Source organism: Nicotiana sylvestris, chromosome 11 (genome assembly GCF_000393655.2).
Source record: "Nicotiana sylvestris chromosome 11, ASM39365v2, whole genome shotgun sequence".
NCBI classification, from domain to species: Eukaryota; Viridiplantae; Streptophyta; class Magnoliopsida; order Solanales; family Solanaceae; genus Nicotiana; species Nicotiana sylvestris.
Window position 1 is genome coordinate 116,637,783 of NC_091067.1, and position 18,534 is coordinate 116,656,316.

Below are 18,534 nucleotides of genomic sequence, written 5' to 3' on the forward strand. Positions count from 1 at the left end.
TAATCTCTGATGGAACAAAGCTAAAAAGAGTTCTGTTTTCAAAAGAAGAAAAATCCGAGTTTCAGATTTGAAAAAGAAAAAGAAAAAAAATTCTCATGAACAAAACAAAACAAAGCAAACAGTCAAAAAAGGAATTTGGAGCTGTTGGACTGAGGAGCTGCTGTTTGTCACTATTCCCTCGCTGGTTGAGTCACTATTTGTTGCTGTAGCTGATTTGTCCCAGCTTATTGATTTCAGCTCTTACTTGGCTTTCTAGTTGTTTTAATTATTGATTAAGGTCAATTCTAGTCCAAGTAAGTATGTTCTCTCACCTCTGTAGTTTTTCAGATCTGGTTTAATATAAAATCATGACTATTTTCCTTTATCTTTTATTATTGTTTGGATTTTGTGTATTGTAATAATAATTTGATTCCATAAATGAAGGGTATAGCGTGCGGACATAATTGTAAAGGAAATTTTGATACTGGGATTCTCATACTGTGACATAAATGTGAAAGATCATATATCAATGTTGATAATAGTTTCGACTTTGCTCCATGTATCATGTTCTTCACGTCTTGTATATTGCTTGTATCGTTTGTGCCTTGTTCGAGCGTCCTCTTCTTGTCCTCCAATGATGTATGATGATGAGTATACCAATCATTGTGTATCTTGACCATGTTGAGCTTCCACTTGAACGAATTGAAGTCATCACTTCTGCCACTTTCATATGTCGAGTTCCTGGAGTTAATTTATAACTTTAAAATCTGAGCAATCTTGAATTAATGTTTGTAGAAGTTTTTTTTAAATTATTTTTCTATTGTTATGTTGATGTATGAAAATCATGTGGAAAGACTAGTCAAATGTAGTTATACGCATTTCTGAATTCAATTCGGACCCATTTGGTAGCCTATGGCCTCACCCGCAAAAATCATGTCGTATTCGGTGGACTGTGACGTATCGGGCCCCACTATGAACCCATCTTAGCCTACTTGGACCTGTTGGATGTTTCGTGATAATCTTTATTGAAACTCCAAACACTTGATTCAAGCCCCGACTTTGCTTTACTTACAGTAGACGTTCCATAATGTCGAGCCTCTTTAACAATCTCAAAGTAATTTAGGAAATGGACAACTTATGAACATCGTTGCTTGTTTCAGGCGCGATTAATAATGAACCATCGTGGCTATGGGTACGGTTCCTGTGACATAGTAATGATGCCTAATTCCCAAATTTAGGGTACATTTCATGTAACCCGATTATAACAACTTCGAATAATAAAACCCTTTAAAATAATTTGAGGCGTGCCATGCCAAATAAAACCCCTAAGCCCATGGCCCTCACAAAACTAGCTAGCTTTTTTTATAGAATATTTGAGGTATGCCATTTTCATTAAATAACCCATGGCCCTCGTGTAATTAATACTAACTCTTTAAAAAATCGAGGTGTGCCATTAATTGAATTTTCCATGGACCTCGCAAACATTGTTATTAATTTGAACCTTTGTAGTTGCTTTAGGCGCATTCTTTAAATTGATTTTTTTAATTACTAAATTCGGGTGTACATTTCATGTGACCCAATTTCAATTCTCAACAATATTAAATAGAACGTGTCGCGAACCGAGGGTGCATTTCATGTAGCACGGTTTAAGGCGTGTTTTAAATAGCCTTGAATCTTCTTTAAAATCATTTTTTAAATAAATAAAAGCGGTTTTAAAGTTAAAAATGGACAATAGGTTTAAAACGTATAATAAATTAGATAATAAGCCAATTATTAATAGTTAAAGCAACCGTGCTAGAACCACGGAATCCGGGAATGCCTAACACCTTTTCCCGGGTTAATAGAATTCCTTACCGGTCTTCTGGTTTCACAGACTTTATTTGGGATTTAAAATAAACCGGTGACTTGAGACACCATAAACTATCCCAAGTGGAGACTCTGATAAATAAATAATTCCATTTCGAATGATGTCACTTAAATTGGAAAAACTCCCTCATATACCCCTCGGGTGATAAAAAGGAAGTGTTACACTTTCGATTTCAAAATAGATTTGATATCTTTATAAGAGATATTATCCTTTCCATAAAGCATAGTATCTCTTATACGTTTAAACGACTGGGTAAGGAAACAAGCAATAACACAACTTGATCCTTATCTTTGATTTCAATATCTATGTTAAATCCGTAAGAAGAGAATAAAAAATATCAATATGTGTAAGTATATGTCTCGCCCTGAAACCTGGCCTGGACGTAACACGACACTCGGTGCCTGACTACATATGACCGATCGAACCCACTGGCTGGCTGAATCAACATGTGATATCATAACATACTAAATACGGAAAATAAACTAACACATGCTGATATACTGAAAGTCTGAATGATAACAATCAAAGTGTGGAAACACTATACAAGTCTGAAACATGTCTGTAGCCAACGTTGCTTAACATAAAAAGCTTGTGACTCTTTCTAACTGTTACTCTACTCTATCAAGCCTCTATTGAAGTACTGAAAACACTGACTGTCTGTAAATACTAAAAGACTGTAAGGTAATGATAATGTCCCGAAAGGACTGGGGATCACCAAAAAGCTGGTACGAGAATCCTAGCGCTCTGAATCGTCAACCTGTAAATCAGTACCTACATCGTGAGATGCAAGCCTCGAGAAAAAAGGGGCATTAGTACATTTGAATTGCACTGGTATGTAAAGCAACTGAAAGAAAGAATTAGAAATACTGAAACAAATACTGAGCTGATAACTGAGAATTAATAATTGATAACTGAAATTATAACTGTTGAAACTGAAATAGAAATGATAACTAATAGCTGATAACTAATAACTGATAATTGAGATAATAACTGATAACTAATAAGTGATAACTGAAATGATAGCTGATAACTGAACTGAACAAAGGAAGCAAGGATATGAATACTCTCTTTTCTGAATGATGAACAACCTGTTTATCTGAATATTAAACTGCAGCCTCATGTATATATATATATATATATATATATATATATATATATATATATATATATATATATATATATATATATATATATATATATATATGTGTGTGTGTGTGTGTGTGTGTGTGCACAAATTGCAGCCTTGGGCCCAAGTATACGTATATATAACTGCGGTCTCAGGCCCAAAGATGCATAAAACATTAAATGCGACCTCATGCCTAAATACAGGGGTTCAACATTCAGGAATTTAAAATTAGGAACTAAGAATCATACTGCAATACATTTCATTAATTCGTACATTATTCTTGATTCATCTATTGGATAGTATTAGATTTCACATTATTTTAAACTGCTTACTCATATTTAATTAAATTGTTATAAGAAACGGTTAGCTAAATTCTAACATTGGATTGCCTAACAAGTATGGTGTTAGGCGCCATCACGATCTCGAGGGTTGGGAATTTGGGTCGTGACAAGTTGGTATCAGAGCACTAGGTTGCCTAGGTCTCACAATTCTCAAACAAGCTTAATAGAGTCTAAGAGATCGGTAAGGAGACGTCTGTACTTATCTCTCAAAGGCTATAAAGTTAGGAACAATTTGACTTCTATTCTACTCTATCTTGCGAATTTATTCTACCATTGAGGATTGAACTCGTCTACTGTTGTTCTCTCACAATTCTCGACAACATGCAATGCGTCTATAACCAGATAAGAAGTGGAGCCCTAATGACAGCTACGATTAGGGAAAGAGGCAGAGGCAGAGCTCAGTCTAGAGCTCGAACATCAGCACCTATTGTAGAGCCTCAAGTGGATCTAGAAGTAGAGATTCTAGCCCAGTCGGTACATGTTGGACCAATTCAGGTTCTAGAAGGATTCATAGCTACTCCAGTATTGCAGGACGCACTAGTCCGTTTATTGAGGTTGGAAAAGTTTACCAAACTATTTCCACTCCATTTCAGTGGTACATCTTTTGAGGACCTACATGATTTTCTTGACCGCTGTTATGAAGTATTGCAGAACATGGGAATAGTTGAAAGTAATAGGGTTGATTTATATGAGTTGTGAAGTTTAACATTGTGGATTATCAAACATTGTGGCCTATGACTTCATGCCAAGTGGGGAAGTCCATTATCAAGGAATAGATTGCGGGGTCATGTGTTATATTAGTTTTGGTCTAGAATGTATAAGGCCCGAGATTTTGCAAGAGATAAAGCTAGGAATTGTGGTATGTCTGCCTCCTTAATAACCCTATACCTCAGTACCAAAGGAGTTATATAAACAACTTTAAATCTACAGAAGGTCTACTCAGTGTGGAAGTCACGGTTTCGGATTTTGGGGTGCTTTAGACGGAGTATAGTGGTTGGCGAGCTTCTAGACTATATGGTTCGTGCCAAGATTTATCTATATAGAGCTCTACTTTTGTGATCATTGTGCATCAATAGGGATGAGAGTTACCCCACAGAATAACGAAGAGTATATGAATAAATGGTGTAGCTCAGCAGTGTTGAGTCAACATAGTAAAAGAAGAAATTGGCCGTCGGTGTTTGTGGCAAGCCTACGAAGAGGACGACCAGCCATTGCAACATCAACTACTTGACTCAGTTCTCATAAATGCTTTTGAAAGAGTTTGTTTCTCGGACTCTCCATAATGCGTGGAGCATAGGGTTTGAACGTGTCACGATCCCAGTTCGCCCTCCGTGAACTATCGTGATGGCACCTAGTCTCTACGACTAGGTAAGCCTAACAATTTTGGAAAAAGGAAAAACAACAGATAAAATAAATAAAAACTACAGAATAAACATAATGAGGGTTTAAAGATGCCGCTCGGCATATACAATATAACTCTCAAACTGAACAACTTCCCCAAAACCCGGAATCTCATGAAATCACAAGCTGTTGAATAACTACAAGTGTCTAACTCCAGAATGTCTAAACAAAAGTAAATACAGAAGGGCTGATACTATACGAGACAATGGAAAGGGACTCCTCAGTCTGCGGACGCGACAAATATACCTTGAAGTCTTTGGAGAATCGCCTCGCCTCAAGGGTAGCAGGGAAGAGTCGAAGTACCTGGATGTGCACATGAAAACATGCGCAGAAAGGCATGAGTACACCACAGCGGTACTCAGTAAGTGCCAAGCCTAACCTCGGTCAGGCAGTGACGAGAAAAGTCAGGGCCCTACTGATTATAGTTGAAAAATGAGGTAAAACATTATAGAATACGACAATATAATTAAAAATGCTAACAGTATAAAGTAACACATGATAATAGGAATGACAGCAACTATAACAAAGACAAAATAATCACAGAAGGAATACATCTCAACACAGAGATAACAACCGGGGATCTCCCAGGATACCGTCCTGCTGTCCCCAAATGTAAATATCTAGTGGATCTCCCGGGTGTCATCCCGTAGTCCAACTCATAGTGCGCGGGGATCTACCGAAATCCTGATCCGTAGTCCCAAATGTAAATACCCAGTACTAGGGGAATCTACCGGGTGCAGTCCCATAGTTCCAATATAATGTGCAGGGGGATCTACCGGAATACAAATCCGTAGTCCCATAGTAAACATATAGGGGGATCTCCCGGGATACCATCCCATAGTCCCAAAGTAAACACACAACAACAACACGAAGAATACTCAATTCAATTCAAATTTTATAGCAACGTAAAACAGGTATTTTTAACCGAGCATGCTGCACATAATCCAAATAAGGCAGTTTGAGAAAGTAAAGCAATTAAAACAATTAGACATGCTTCCCTAAGCTAATAGTAGGCTTAAATTTGCAAGTAGTATAAACAGGAAAGGAAACACAATTATAGTTACTTAATAAAAACAGGATTTTCAACAATTAGCACAAGTACACACTCATCACCTCACGTACAAGGCATTTCAAATATCAACAATATCAAATTCTAAGGGGAGTTCCCCCACACAAGGTTAGGCAAGCCACTTACCTTGAACCCGCTCAATCAACTCAATACCACATTCTTGCCACGAGTATCAGACTCCAAATGGCCCAAATCTATTCAAAGTAATTGCATAATGTAAATATAACTTCAAGCAACTAATTCAACTAATTAATTCTAAGCTAATACATGAAATTAGAAAAAATGACTAAAACGCCCCGGGCCCACATCTCGAAATCGGATAAAATTTATAAATTCAGAATCCTCACACTCTCCCAAATTCAGTCATACCAAAAGTACCAAAATTGGACCTCAAATGGTCCCTCAAATCACCACTCAAAGCTCTCCAATTAACCAAGTCCTAACCCCCAGTTTACCACTGATTTTCCTTTAAGTTTCATGCTTACAATGATAAAAATCACCATAATAACGAGCTTAAGGACCAAAGGCCTTACCTCAATGAGTCCCTCTGAAAATCTCCCTTGAAAATGCCCTTTAAAGCTTCACCCCGAATGAAAAATTGAGAGAAATGGTCAAAAATCGCGAAGGGTGGAATTTATAGTTTCTGCCCCAGCAAACCACACCTGCGGTTAAATAGTCGTACATGCGAACTTCACTTAAAATACAGGGCCGTACCTGTGCAAGAAATCCCACATCTGCGCAACCGCAGGTACAACCAGGACCTCGCTTCTGCAATCCCAGCCTGCCCCTCTCTTGGCCGCATCTACGACATCCTATTCGTTCCTGCGAGCCCGCACTTGCAGTCCCCTAACTGCAGGTGCGGTTATGATAGCAATAGAACTCCTTTTGCTGCCAAACTCAACTCAAACTTACCCGTTAACCACCCGAAATCACCCCGAGGCCCCCGGGACCTCAACCAAAGGCACGAGCAAGTCATATACCACCTTCAAAACTTGTACCGATCCTCAAAACACCCTTATTTTATAAGAGGGATAATCAACTGATCTAGACGAACTAACAAGGTTCACTACGCCCTCAACTTTCTCCATTTGGATCCTCTCTTCCTCTACCACACAAATAGTAATAAGCTCATCAACACTCCATTATCATTTTGTGCATTATAAGTTGTCTTAAGCTGGTTAAACTGCTCAGGAAGAGACCTTAGGGATTGATGAACAAGAAAATCATCGATAATGGTTACACCTAAATTATTCAGTTTGGTAGCAATGTTAACCAATTTCATAATATGATCACAGACACTACTTACAAGGTCATACTTTATGGTAGACAGGGAATCAATCAGGCTACCTATCTCAGCTTTATCAGATTCTAGGAATTCCTGTCCAATGGCACTCAAGAAATCCTTTGCATTTCCATTAAACTTGATTGCACCTTTTATGTGATCAGAAGTGGACTTCATGATCATAAGGATCAATTTGTTAGCCTTCATCCATTTCTCATACTTAGCCTTTTCACTTGCAGTGCCAGTAGTTGTGGGTTCAGTAGGTTTCTCTTCAGTCAATGCAAAGTCCAGGTCCATCAGACCTAACACTATTTAAACATCCTTTTTCCACTTCTTGTAGTTGCTACTAGTCAGAGTTTTAATGGAATTCAATTGAGTAGTCATGTTGTTAACAGCTGTATAAGCAAACAACACAAAATTAGATAGAATTATGGGCATGAATATATTAAATCAAAAGAGTCAAAGACATCCATTACACCTCTTCTTTGGGTAGAAGATGAAAATGTCTCCCCTTTTAAAAATCAAGGAGTCCAAGGCATTCATTGCGTCCTCACCTTTAGGCAAGAGATACAAAACCTTCCCCCCCTCCCCCTAATTATCCAAGAGTAAAAGGCATACATTGTGTCCTTTCTTTAGGTAAGAGATACAAAACCTCCTCTTACGACAAATATATACAAACACACACACATACACACACACATATACATGAGAATACAAGATATTAAGCTTCATCCTTTGGATCGAAATGTAATATCTTATATCGTAAAATAATTTAGTGTCAGTAGTATCAAAAGGTAAATTGTCACGACCCAAACTGGAGGGCCATGACTAGCACCCGACCATACCTGCCGAGCACCAACGTACATTTTATCTAACCTTCTTTATTATCATTTAGGGTTGACGAGATCAATATAAATGGTAGACATAGATCATGGACAACCAACAATAAAATATGATGGCATGAACATACATAACATGGGATGACCAGACAATCAAGAAACTACATATAAGATACGAGCTACCACGCTACCATGAAAGACTATACACCAAAAACCAGCCGACAAGGCATACCAAACTATACATGAGTCGACACATGTCTATGAGTCTCTAAAGGAACATAATTGCTGCAACATAGCCGGAACAGGGCCCCGACATACCCATAATGTCTATAACAAAAATGCATACCAAGACCACGGCAAGTCCGGAGAAGGGATCTCGCCAATCACTGCTGAACTGGACAGCCTACTATGGTGGGGGAGCTGCACCTTCCTGTCTATCAGGTCCTGCAGCATGACATGCAGCGTCCACAAACAAAAGGATGTCAGTACGAATAAAGTACTAAGTATGTAAGGCAGGGAAGCATAAATACGAAGAGTAATGTAAGCAGGGATAGAGGATATACAACATGTAACATCTGAGTACCTCTGAGGGCTACTGACATGAAATGCATGACACATATATATAAATACACAAACTTTTAAATCATACGCCTATGTGGGCATCATCATCATCATATCGTACCCGGCCGTAATAGGCTCGGTAAAAAAACGTACCTGGCCATCATAAGGCTCGGTAGTATCATACCCGGCCACGTGGAGCTCGATAAAACCCAACTGATCAGTGGTTGCACAATAGGTGCCGTACCCGACCGACTATAGCGCGGTTCGGTAGAGTAAACTATATATGTAGAGTAAAATAGATACATATATATAATGCATGCTCGACTCATCGAATCACATTCTAAACCTTTCGGAGTGACGTAAGGTCGGTATCCTCTGTACATGTTATTAGGATTAACTATTCACTATGAACCTTATAAGAATCAGGAAGTACCAACAACATTGATAACATAAGAATAAGAGAAGCAACATTAACCTCAATCATTCCATAAGAGTGAAAACAACGTAAGTACTGCTAGCTTCTAAGAATAGAGTATCTTTGGAAGCTCATTCATTACATATGTACAATAGGAGTCGTGCAAAAGAAGGAAAGGGATAGCCTCACATACCTTGTATATACTGCCCCAATCTCAAGCTATGCAATTGTCACAACTCCTTAGTCTACAATAAGAGAAACGATACTATCGTTATCATTTAAGCGTCATAACTATTATGTATTGACCACAACCTATTTTATGATGAAACGGACAGCACCTCCCCTATATATATGACTTCACACAATTCAAAACAATCACCAAACAGCCCAAACAACATCAATAATAAATATATTGAGCCTCCCAAAATAGTCCACGCACAACCTAATTACATCATACGTACGACGACCACCGTAGTCGTGTCAAACGACCCGGAAATGTTACGAATAACTATCAGCCCACAATCCTACATATATATGGCGTTTCTCCACACCCTTCCACCTCCAAAACTCCACAAAACAGTAGTAAACCACACAGCCCAACAGCAACACAAAACAGTCCACAAAACAGTCCGCTACAAGTGAATAACTCGAACTCACGGCTTTCGATCACCGTCCCGTGAGTTCTTACATGTATAGAACGAATTACCATGAATTCACAGCAGAAAAAAATGTATGAAAGAGGGCAGTAACTTACCTTACTTGTTGGATAACTCAGCCCTTCCCTTGGTTCTTCAAACTCTAGATTTTATCTTCAATTAGAACTTGAAAGAGAGGGAAAATCGATTAGGGTTTGTGTGGGATTTTTGGGGAGGAGTTGCAGGGATTTAATTTGGTTTTGAAGGTCTGAAATAAGGGTGAAATAACTGAGTTCATAACCCCTTAAAAGTCCTCTCTTGGCCGACTTAGGTCTTTTAATTTTGTCCTATCATTTTGGCATGTAGGTGATGCACCTACTTGTCATCTACCAATCTGCGCAGGCTTGCGAAAATATGATTATCTCTATACTCCGAGATCGTATTGACAAACGGTTTAATGAGTTGGAAACGAGACTCATAGGTCTTTAATTTGGTGGGTCGATCACCACGTAATTCCTTGTAAATTAGGAGAAAAGCTTAGAAACATTTGACCTAATGTTTAAGTAAAATTATGAACCTAAGTTGCGACAACTTTTGTCGACTTTTGTTTCATAACTCGTTTGCCTTCAAGACTTATGATACAGATATTATATGATTAAAATACCTTAATACATGAACTCTTGAGTATATTAAGCATCGCTATATTTACCTGAAAATACAAGTTACAACATCCTTGATTCGTTTAACTTCTAATACTTGTTAATCACCCTTATACACTCTTGTATCACTTAAGACCAATAGGATTAACTTCTTATCATCTCAAAGATAATTCCTTCTTGGATTTATGTTAACTAATATATGGCATGAACTAATACATGTGGATATGGGTTGTAACACCCCCCCTTAGGAACATTCGTCCTCGAATGTAAGGGTTCTTGGGGAGTTTAAATCATCGTGGATTCCGACCGAGTTTCTCCCATAAATAGAGGACAAACTTACAAGAAGTTAACTCAATGTATGGCCTTACAAGAGTATACAAAGCATTATGTACATGTACATTATCTGCATATCACCATTTTGTATTAAGAAAGAGTATTCTCAAGCTATTGCTTACCTCATAGAGCTGTTCCACCTTCTAATGCATCTTGTGTTCCCCTAGCATCATCGTTATCTTTATTCTGGAACAGGTAAGGGTATTTAGACTTCATCTCCTCTTCTGCTTCCCATGTCATTTCTTCCATATTCTTGTTCCTCCACAATACTTTGACGGAAGCTACATCTTTTGTTCTCAGCTTGCGGACTCTTCGATCTAATATAGCCACTGGCACTTCTTCATATGATAGGTCCTCTATAACTTGTACATCTTTGATAGGGACGACTCGAGAAGGGTCTCCAATACATTTCCTCAACATAGATACATGGAATACTGGGTGGACAAATTCCAATTCGGATGGAAATTCTAACTCATAAGCAACATGTCCAATTCGTTGAAGAATTTTATACGGCCCGATATACCTTGGACTCAGCTTACCTTTCTTCCCAAAATGCATAATACCCTTCATTGGTGAGATCCTCAGGAAAACCCAATCACCAACCTCAAACTCCAGATCACGATGTCGGACATCGGAATAAGATTTTTGCCTGATTTGTGCCGTCCTCAATCGCTCCTGTATCACTTTCACCTTCTCAATAGCTTGGTGAATCAAATCTGGCCCATATAATTCTGTTTCACCGACTTAGAACCATCCAACTGGTGATCTACATCTCCTCCCGTATAGTGCCTCGTATGGGTCCATTTTAATATTGGAATGGTAGCTATTATTGTAGGTGAATTCTATGAGTGGAAGATGGTCATCCCAATTTCCCTTAAAATCTAGAACACATGCTCGTAGCATATCTTTCAGTGTCTGAATGGTACGTTCAGCCTGTCCGTCATTCTATGGATGAAATACAGTGTTGAGATTCACTTGTGTGCCTAAACCCTTCTGAAAAGACCTCTAAAAGTTAGCTGTAAATTGAGCTCCTCGGTCTGATATAGTAGATACCGGCACACCATGAAGCCTAACAATCTCCTTGATATACAACTTCGCATAATCTTCAGCCGTGTAAGTTGTCTTAACTGGCAAAAAATGGGCACATTTTGTAAGTCGATCAATTATCACCCATATGGAGTCAAACTTATGATAATAGCAAGGTAATCCAATAATGAAGTCCATATTAATCACCTCCCATTTCCAGGTCAGAATCTCTATATTCTGAAGCAATCCACCGGGTTTCTGATGTTCTATCTTTACTTGTTGACAATTGGGACACTAGGCTACAAATTCTGCAATAGACTTCTTCATGTTATCCTACCAATACTGCTCCTTGACATCATGATACATCTTTGTCGATTCGGGATGGAGGGAATATCGGGATTGATGAATCTCATTCATAATCTTCTCTCGCAATCCTACCACATTAGGCATACATAATCGACCCTGGTATCTCAGTGCCCCATCTCTTCCGATCTCAAAAGCTGTACTTTTACACTGCTGAATGCTCTCTCTTAATCGTACTAAGATAGGATCTTCATATTTCCGTGCTTTTACCTCGGCTACCAAAGATGATTCTGATGTATTCTATATAGTAACACCTCCGTCATCAGAGTCTAACAATCTGATTCTCATATTAGCTAGTTGATGAAGCTCTTTAGTCAACCTCCATCTACCAGCCTCAATATGTACTAAGCTTCCCATTGATTTACGGCTGAGAGCGTCTGTCACAACATTAGCTTTACCGGGGTGATACAATATCTCGACGTCATAGTCTTTCAGTAATTCAAGCCACCTACGCTGCCTCAAATTCAACTCTTTCTGCTTGAAGATGTATTGTAAACTCTTGTGATCTGTGTAGATGTCAACATGGACGCCGTATAAGTAGTGCCGCCATATCTTCAAAGCATATATTACTGCAGCCAATTCCAAATCATGGGTTGGATAATTCTTTTCATGCTTCTTCAATTATCTTGATGCATAAGCAATCACCTTCCCACATCAATACGCATCCCAAATCTATACCTGAGGCATCACAATATACTACATAACCTTTTGTTCCTTCAGGGAGAGTGAGCACTGGTGCAGATGTCAATCGATTCTTCAGCTCCTGAAAACTATGTTCACAAGTGTCAGACCACTGGAACTTGGTAGCTTTCTGTGTTAACTTAGTCAATGGTGATGATATAGAGGAAAACCCTTCTACAAACCACCTATAATATCCTGCTAGCCCCAGGAAGCTGTGGACTTCTGATGGTGTTGTAGGTCTCAGCCAATTCTTTACTGCATTGATCTTCTGAGTGTCGACACTAATACCCTCGTCAGATATCACATGGCCAAGGAACACTACTGAGTTCAGACAAAATTCACATTTGGAGAGCTTAGCATATAACTTACGATCCTGAAGCGTCTGTAATACTATCCGCAAATGGCCCGCATGTTCTGCCTCCGAACGAGAATACACTAGAATGTCATAAATGAATACAATCACGAACACATCAAGATAGGGCCTAGATACAGTATTCATGAGATCCATAAAAGCTGCTAGGGCATTTGTTAGCCCGAACAACATCACTAAGAACTCAAAGTGCCCGTATCTTGTCCGGAAGGCCGTCTTTGGAATATCCTTCTCCTTAACCCTCACCTGATGATACCCTGAACGTAAATCAATCTTGGAGAAATACTTGGCACCCTGGAGTTGGTCAAAAAGGTCATCAATTCTTGGAAGTGGATACTTGTTCTTTATAGTAAACATATTCAATTGTCGATAGTCGATACACATCCGTAACGACCCGTCTTTCTTCCGCACGAATAGGACTGGTGCACCCCAAGATGAAGTGCTAGGCCTAATGAAGCCCTTATCCAGCAAGTCCTTCAACTCTTTCAACTCTACCGGGGCCATTCTGTATGGAGGGATATATATCGGTTGAGTGTCAGGCAACACATCAATGCTAAACTCAATCTCCCTTTCAGAAGGAAGGCCTGGGAGTTCATCTGGGAAAATATCTGGAAATTCGTTGACCACGGGGATTGATTGTAGAGTAGGCGGCTTCGCCTCCGCATCCCTAACGCGAACGAGATGATAAATGTAACCTTTTGAGATCATTTTTCTTGCCTTAAGATAGGAAATAAACCTACCTTTCGGTGTAGCAATGTTCCCGTTCCATTCAATGACGGGTTCACCAGGAAATTGAAACCTAACCATCTTCATACGACAGCCAACATTTGCATAGCATGAGGCCAACCAGTCCATTCCCATTATCACATCAAAATCAACCATTTCCAACTCAAATAAATTTGCCGAGGTTTGACGACTATAAATTATAACAGTGCAACCTCTATATACTCTTCTAGCAATTACTGAATCTCCTATCGGAGTAGATACCGCAAGGGCTTTACTTATCAATTCAGGTGCAATGCCAAACTTATTATCCACAAAGGATGTAATATATGATAATGTAGATCCCCGATCAATCAGCGCGTATACATTATAAGAAAACACAGACAATATACCTGTAACAACATCTGGAGATGACTCGAGATCCTGTCGACCTACTAGAGCATAGGTTCGATTTTGACCACCACTCGAACTCGGCACTGCACCTCTACCTCTACCACGACCTGTCGACTACTGAAAACCCCATGCTTGAGGTCGAACTGATGAGGAAGAAGCAGACACAGATCCAGTCGGCTGAGCCATACCATCACCTCCCCTGTTAGGACAATCCCGCATCATATGGCTAGGCTTTCCGCAAGAATAACATGCATCAGAACCTTGATGGCACAGTCCAAAGTGGGCCTTGCCGCACTGATTACAACGTGGTGTTGTGGGTCTCGTCTGACTAGTATCCCTGTGATGTTGTGAGCCTGATGCCTGTGAACTCTGACCTGGACCAAAATTGGTAAATTGATCATATCGAGGCCTCTAAAACTATGGAGGAGCACTAGCTACAGGTGGTGCCGAACTCCTCAAAGACCGGGGCCTGACACTGTCTCTAAAGTCATCAGAATACCCTACAAATCTCGCCCTTTTATGCTGGCCCCTATCCTGCTCCCTATCAGCCCTCTACTGGCGCTTACGATCCTCTAGGGTCTGGTCATAAGCCTGAATACGGGAAATATCCATGCCCTCCACCAAGGAGGCTGTCGTGCACTTATTTATCAGATGTGGTCCCAATCCGTTCACGAACAAATGCACCCTATCACTCATCTCGGCCACCATATGGGGAGCATACCTTGCTAAAGAATTAAACTGCATATTGTACTCTCGCACACTTATATTACCTTGTCTAAGGTTCAAGAACTTATCAGCTCCAGCTCGTCGTATCTCAACTGGCAAGTAGTGACAAAGAAAGGCGTCAGAAAATTCTTTCCACACAGCTGGAGGAGCGTTCGGACCCCTGGATATCTCCCAACTATCATACTAGAGAATCGCTAAATCCCGTAGCCAATAAGAAGCCAACTCTACTGCCTCTGTATCACTAACATGCATAACCCGCAGTGTATGATGAACCTGGTCAATAAAAGTCTGCGGGTCCTCCTTGGGGTCTGATCCGGTAAACACTAGAGGGTCTAAATTAATAAAATCACGAACTCTCGTACTAACTGGATTATCAGCAACACCTGTATTCTGCCTCTGAGCCTGAGCAACTACCAAGCTAGTCAATAACTGCAAAGCACTCCGCATATCCTGGTCTGTAGTGCCAGACGGAGGAACTGGAGGTGCTGGGTGCCTCCTAATATCCTCTGGAGGAGACAGAGTAGATGAGGTATGAGACGACATCTCACTTTGAGCCTCACTTTGGCCTGCTCTGGCTTGGAGCACCTGACTGGTACCCTCTCCCACAGCTGTATCAAGCCGTCTACTAATTGTTTGCTTCCTAGTCGAAGGCATCGCTCAAAGAAAACAAGGTGAATATTAGAGACGAACACTTACGACTAAACTTTACGCACGATCTAGATTCAGGAAGAAGATAACAACTCTAGATATCATGTAGCCTCCTAATTATAAATGTGGCGCGCTACACATCCATAATCAAGACTCTACTAGACACGGCTCATAGACAATCCCTAGGACAGACTTGCTCTGATACTAAGTTTGTCACGACCCAAACTCAAGGGCCATGACTAGCACCCGACCATACTTGCCGAGAACCAACGTACATTTTATCTAACCTTCTTAATTATCTATTAGGGTTGACGAGATCAATATAAATGGTAGACATGGATCATGGACAACCAACAATAAAATATGATGGCATGAACATACATAACATGGGATGACCAGACAATCAAGAAACTACATATAAGGTACGAGCTACCACGCTACCATGAAAGACTATACAACAAAAACTAGCCGACAAGGCATACCAAACTATACATGAGTCGACACCTGTCTATGAGCCTCTAAAGGAACATAAGTGCTGCAACATAGCCGGAACAGGGCCCCGACATACCCATAATGTCTATAACAAAAATGCATACCAAGACCACGGCAAGTCCGGAGAAGGGATCTCGCCAATCACTGCTGAACTGGACAGCCTACTGTGGTGGGGGAGCTGCACCTGCCTGTCTATCAGGGCCTGCAGCATGACATGCAGCGTCCATAAACAAAAGGATGTCAGTACGAATAAAGTACTAAGTATGTAAGGCAGGGAACCATAAATACGAAGAGTAATGTAAGCAGGGATAGAGGATATACAACATGTAACATCTGAGTACCTCTGAGGGCTACTGACATGAAATGCATGACACATATATATAAATACACAAACTTTTAAATCATACGCCTATGTGGGCATCATCATCATCATATCGTACCCGGCCGTAATAGGCTCGGTAAAAAAACGTACCTGGCCATCATAAGGCTCGGTAGTATCGTACCCGGCCACGTGGAGCTCGGTAAAACCCAACTGATCAGTGGTTGCACAATAGGTGACGTACCCGACCGACTATAGCACAGCTCGGTAGAGTAAAATAGATACATATATATAATGCTTGCTCGACATGGAATCACATTCTAAACCTTTTGGAGTGACGTAAGGTCGGTATCCTCTGTACACGGTATTAAGACTAACTCTTCACTATGAACCTTATATGAATCAGGAAGTACCAACAACATTGATAACATAAGAATAAGAGAAGCAACATTAACATCAATCGTTCCATAAGAGAGAAAACAATGTAAGTACTGCTAGCTTCTAAGAGTAGAGTATCTTTGGAAGCTCGTTCATTAAATATGTACAATCGGAGTCGTGCAAAAGAAGGAAAGGGATAGCCTCACATACCTTGTATATACTGCCCCAATCTCAAGCTATGCAATTGTCACAACTCCTTAGTCTACAATAAGAGAAACGATACCATCGTTATCATTTAAGCGTCATAAATATTATGTATCAACCACAACCTATTTTACGATGAAACGGACAACACCTCCCCTATATATATGACTTAAAACAATTCAAAACAATCATCAAACAGCCCAAACAACATCAATAATAAACATATTGAGCCTCCCAAAACAATCCACGCACAACCTAATTACATCATACATACGACGACCACCGTAGTCGTGTCAAACGACCCGGAAATGTTACGAATAATTATCAGCCCACAACCCTACATATATATGGTGTTTCTCCACACCCTTCCACCTCAAAAACTCCACAAAACAGTAGTAAACCACGCAGCCCAACAGCAACACAAAACAATCCACAAAACAGTCCGCTACAAGTGAATAACTCGAACTCACGGCTTTCGATCACCATCCCGTGAGTTCTTACATGTATAGAACGAATTACAATAAATTCACAGTAGAAAAAAATGTATGAAAGAGGGCAATAACTTACCTTACTTGTTGGATAACTCAGTCCTTCCCTTGGTTCTTCAAACTCTAGGTTTTATCTTCAATTAGAACTTGAAAGAGAGGGAAAATCGATTAGGGTTTGTGTGGGATTTTTGGGGAGGCGTTGCAGGGGTTTAATTTGGTTTTGAAGGTCTGAAATAAGGGTGAAATAACTGAGTTCATAACTTCTTAAAAGTCCTCTCTTGGCCGACTTAGGTCCTTTAATTTTGTCCTATCATTTTGGCAAGTAGGTGATGCACCTACTTGTCATCTACCAATCTGCGAAGGCTTGCAAAAATATGAATATCTCTATACTCTGAGATCATATTGACAAATAGTTTAATGAGTTGGAAACTGGACTCATAGATATTTAATTTGGTAGGTAGATCACCCCGTAATTCCTTGTAAATTAGGAGAAAAGCTTAGAAATATTTGACCTAATGTTTAAGTAAAATTATGAACCTAAGTTGCAACAACTTTTGTCGACTTTTGTTTCATAACTCGTTTTCCTTCAAGACTTATGATACAGATATTATATGATTAAAATACCTTAATACATGACCTCTTGAGTGTATTAAGCACCGCTAGATTTACCTGAAAATACGAGTTACAACATCCTTGATTCGTTTAACTTCTAATACTTGTTAATCACCCTTATACACTCTTGTATCACTTAAGACCAATAGGATTAACTTCTTATCATCTCAAAGATAATTCCTTCTTGGATTTATGTTAACTAATATATGGCATGAACTAACACATGTGGATATGGGTTGTAACACCCTCCAATACTAATGTAACTTTTTAAAGATAATTTTTACATTGTACATTGAGAATATTTCAATGACTCAACTAAATATACCACTTTGGTGGAAATTATCTATTAATCATAACTCTCAATCCATGTATTAAATGATGGAAAAATACATAAGATGCACCCTGTACTTGTCTAGAAAAATCAGTTTCACACTTAATCTTTACGTGTGTCCCATTACTTCCTTATACTTCTCCAAAGTGAATTTAATACCACCCTGTGAAGCGTAAACCACTTTTATGTTGTAATATGCGCCACACGCGCATGCCATGTCAGCGCCACATCAGCATCATGTTAGAAATATAATAAATTTATGTTTTTTACTTT

The 18,534-nt window shown here is 39.5% G+C and overlaps 1 protein-coding gene across 1 annotated transcript; it reads right to left on the reverse strand.

Annotated features, from left to right (window-relative positions):
• Positions 1-6,888: 6,888 nt before the first annotated feature.
• On the reverse strand, positions 6,889-7,362 carry LOC104232868 (uncharacterized). Its single transcript, XM_009786151.1, has one exon. The coding sequence runs from the start codon at positions 7,360-7,362 to the stop codon at positions 6,889-6,891; it is 474 nt and encodes a 157-aa protein (XP_009784453.1).
• Between the last annotated feature and the right edge of the window lie 11,172 nt (positions 7,363-18,534).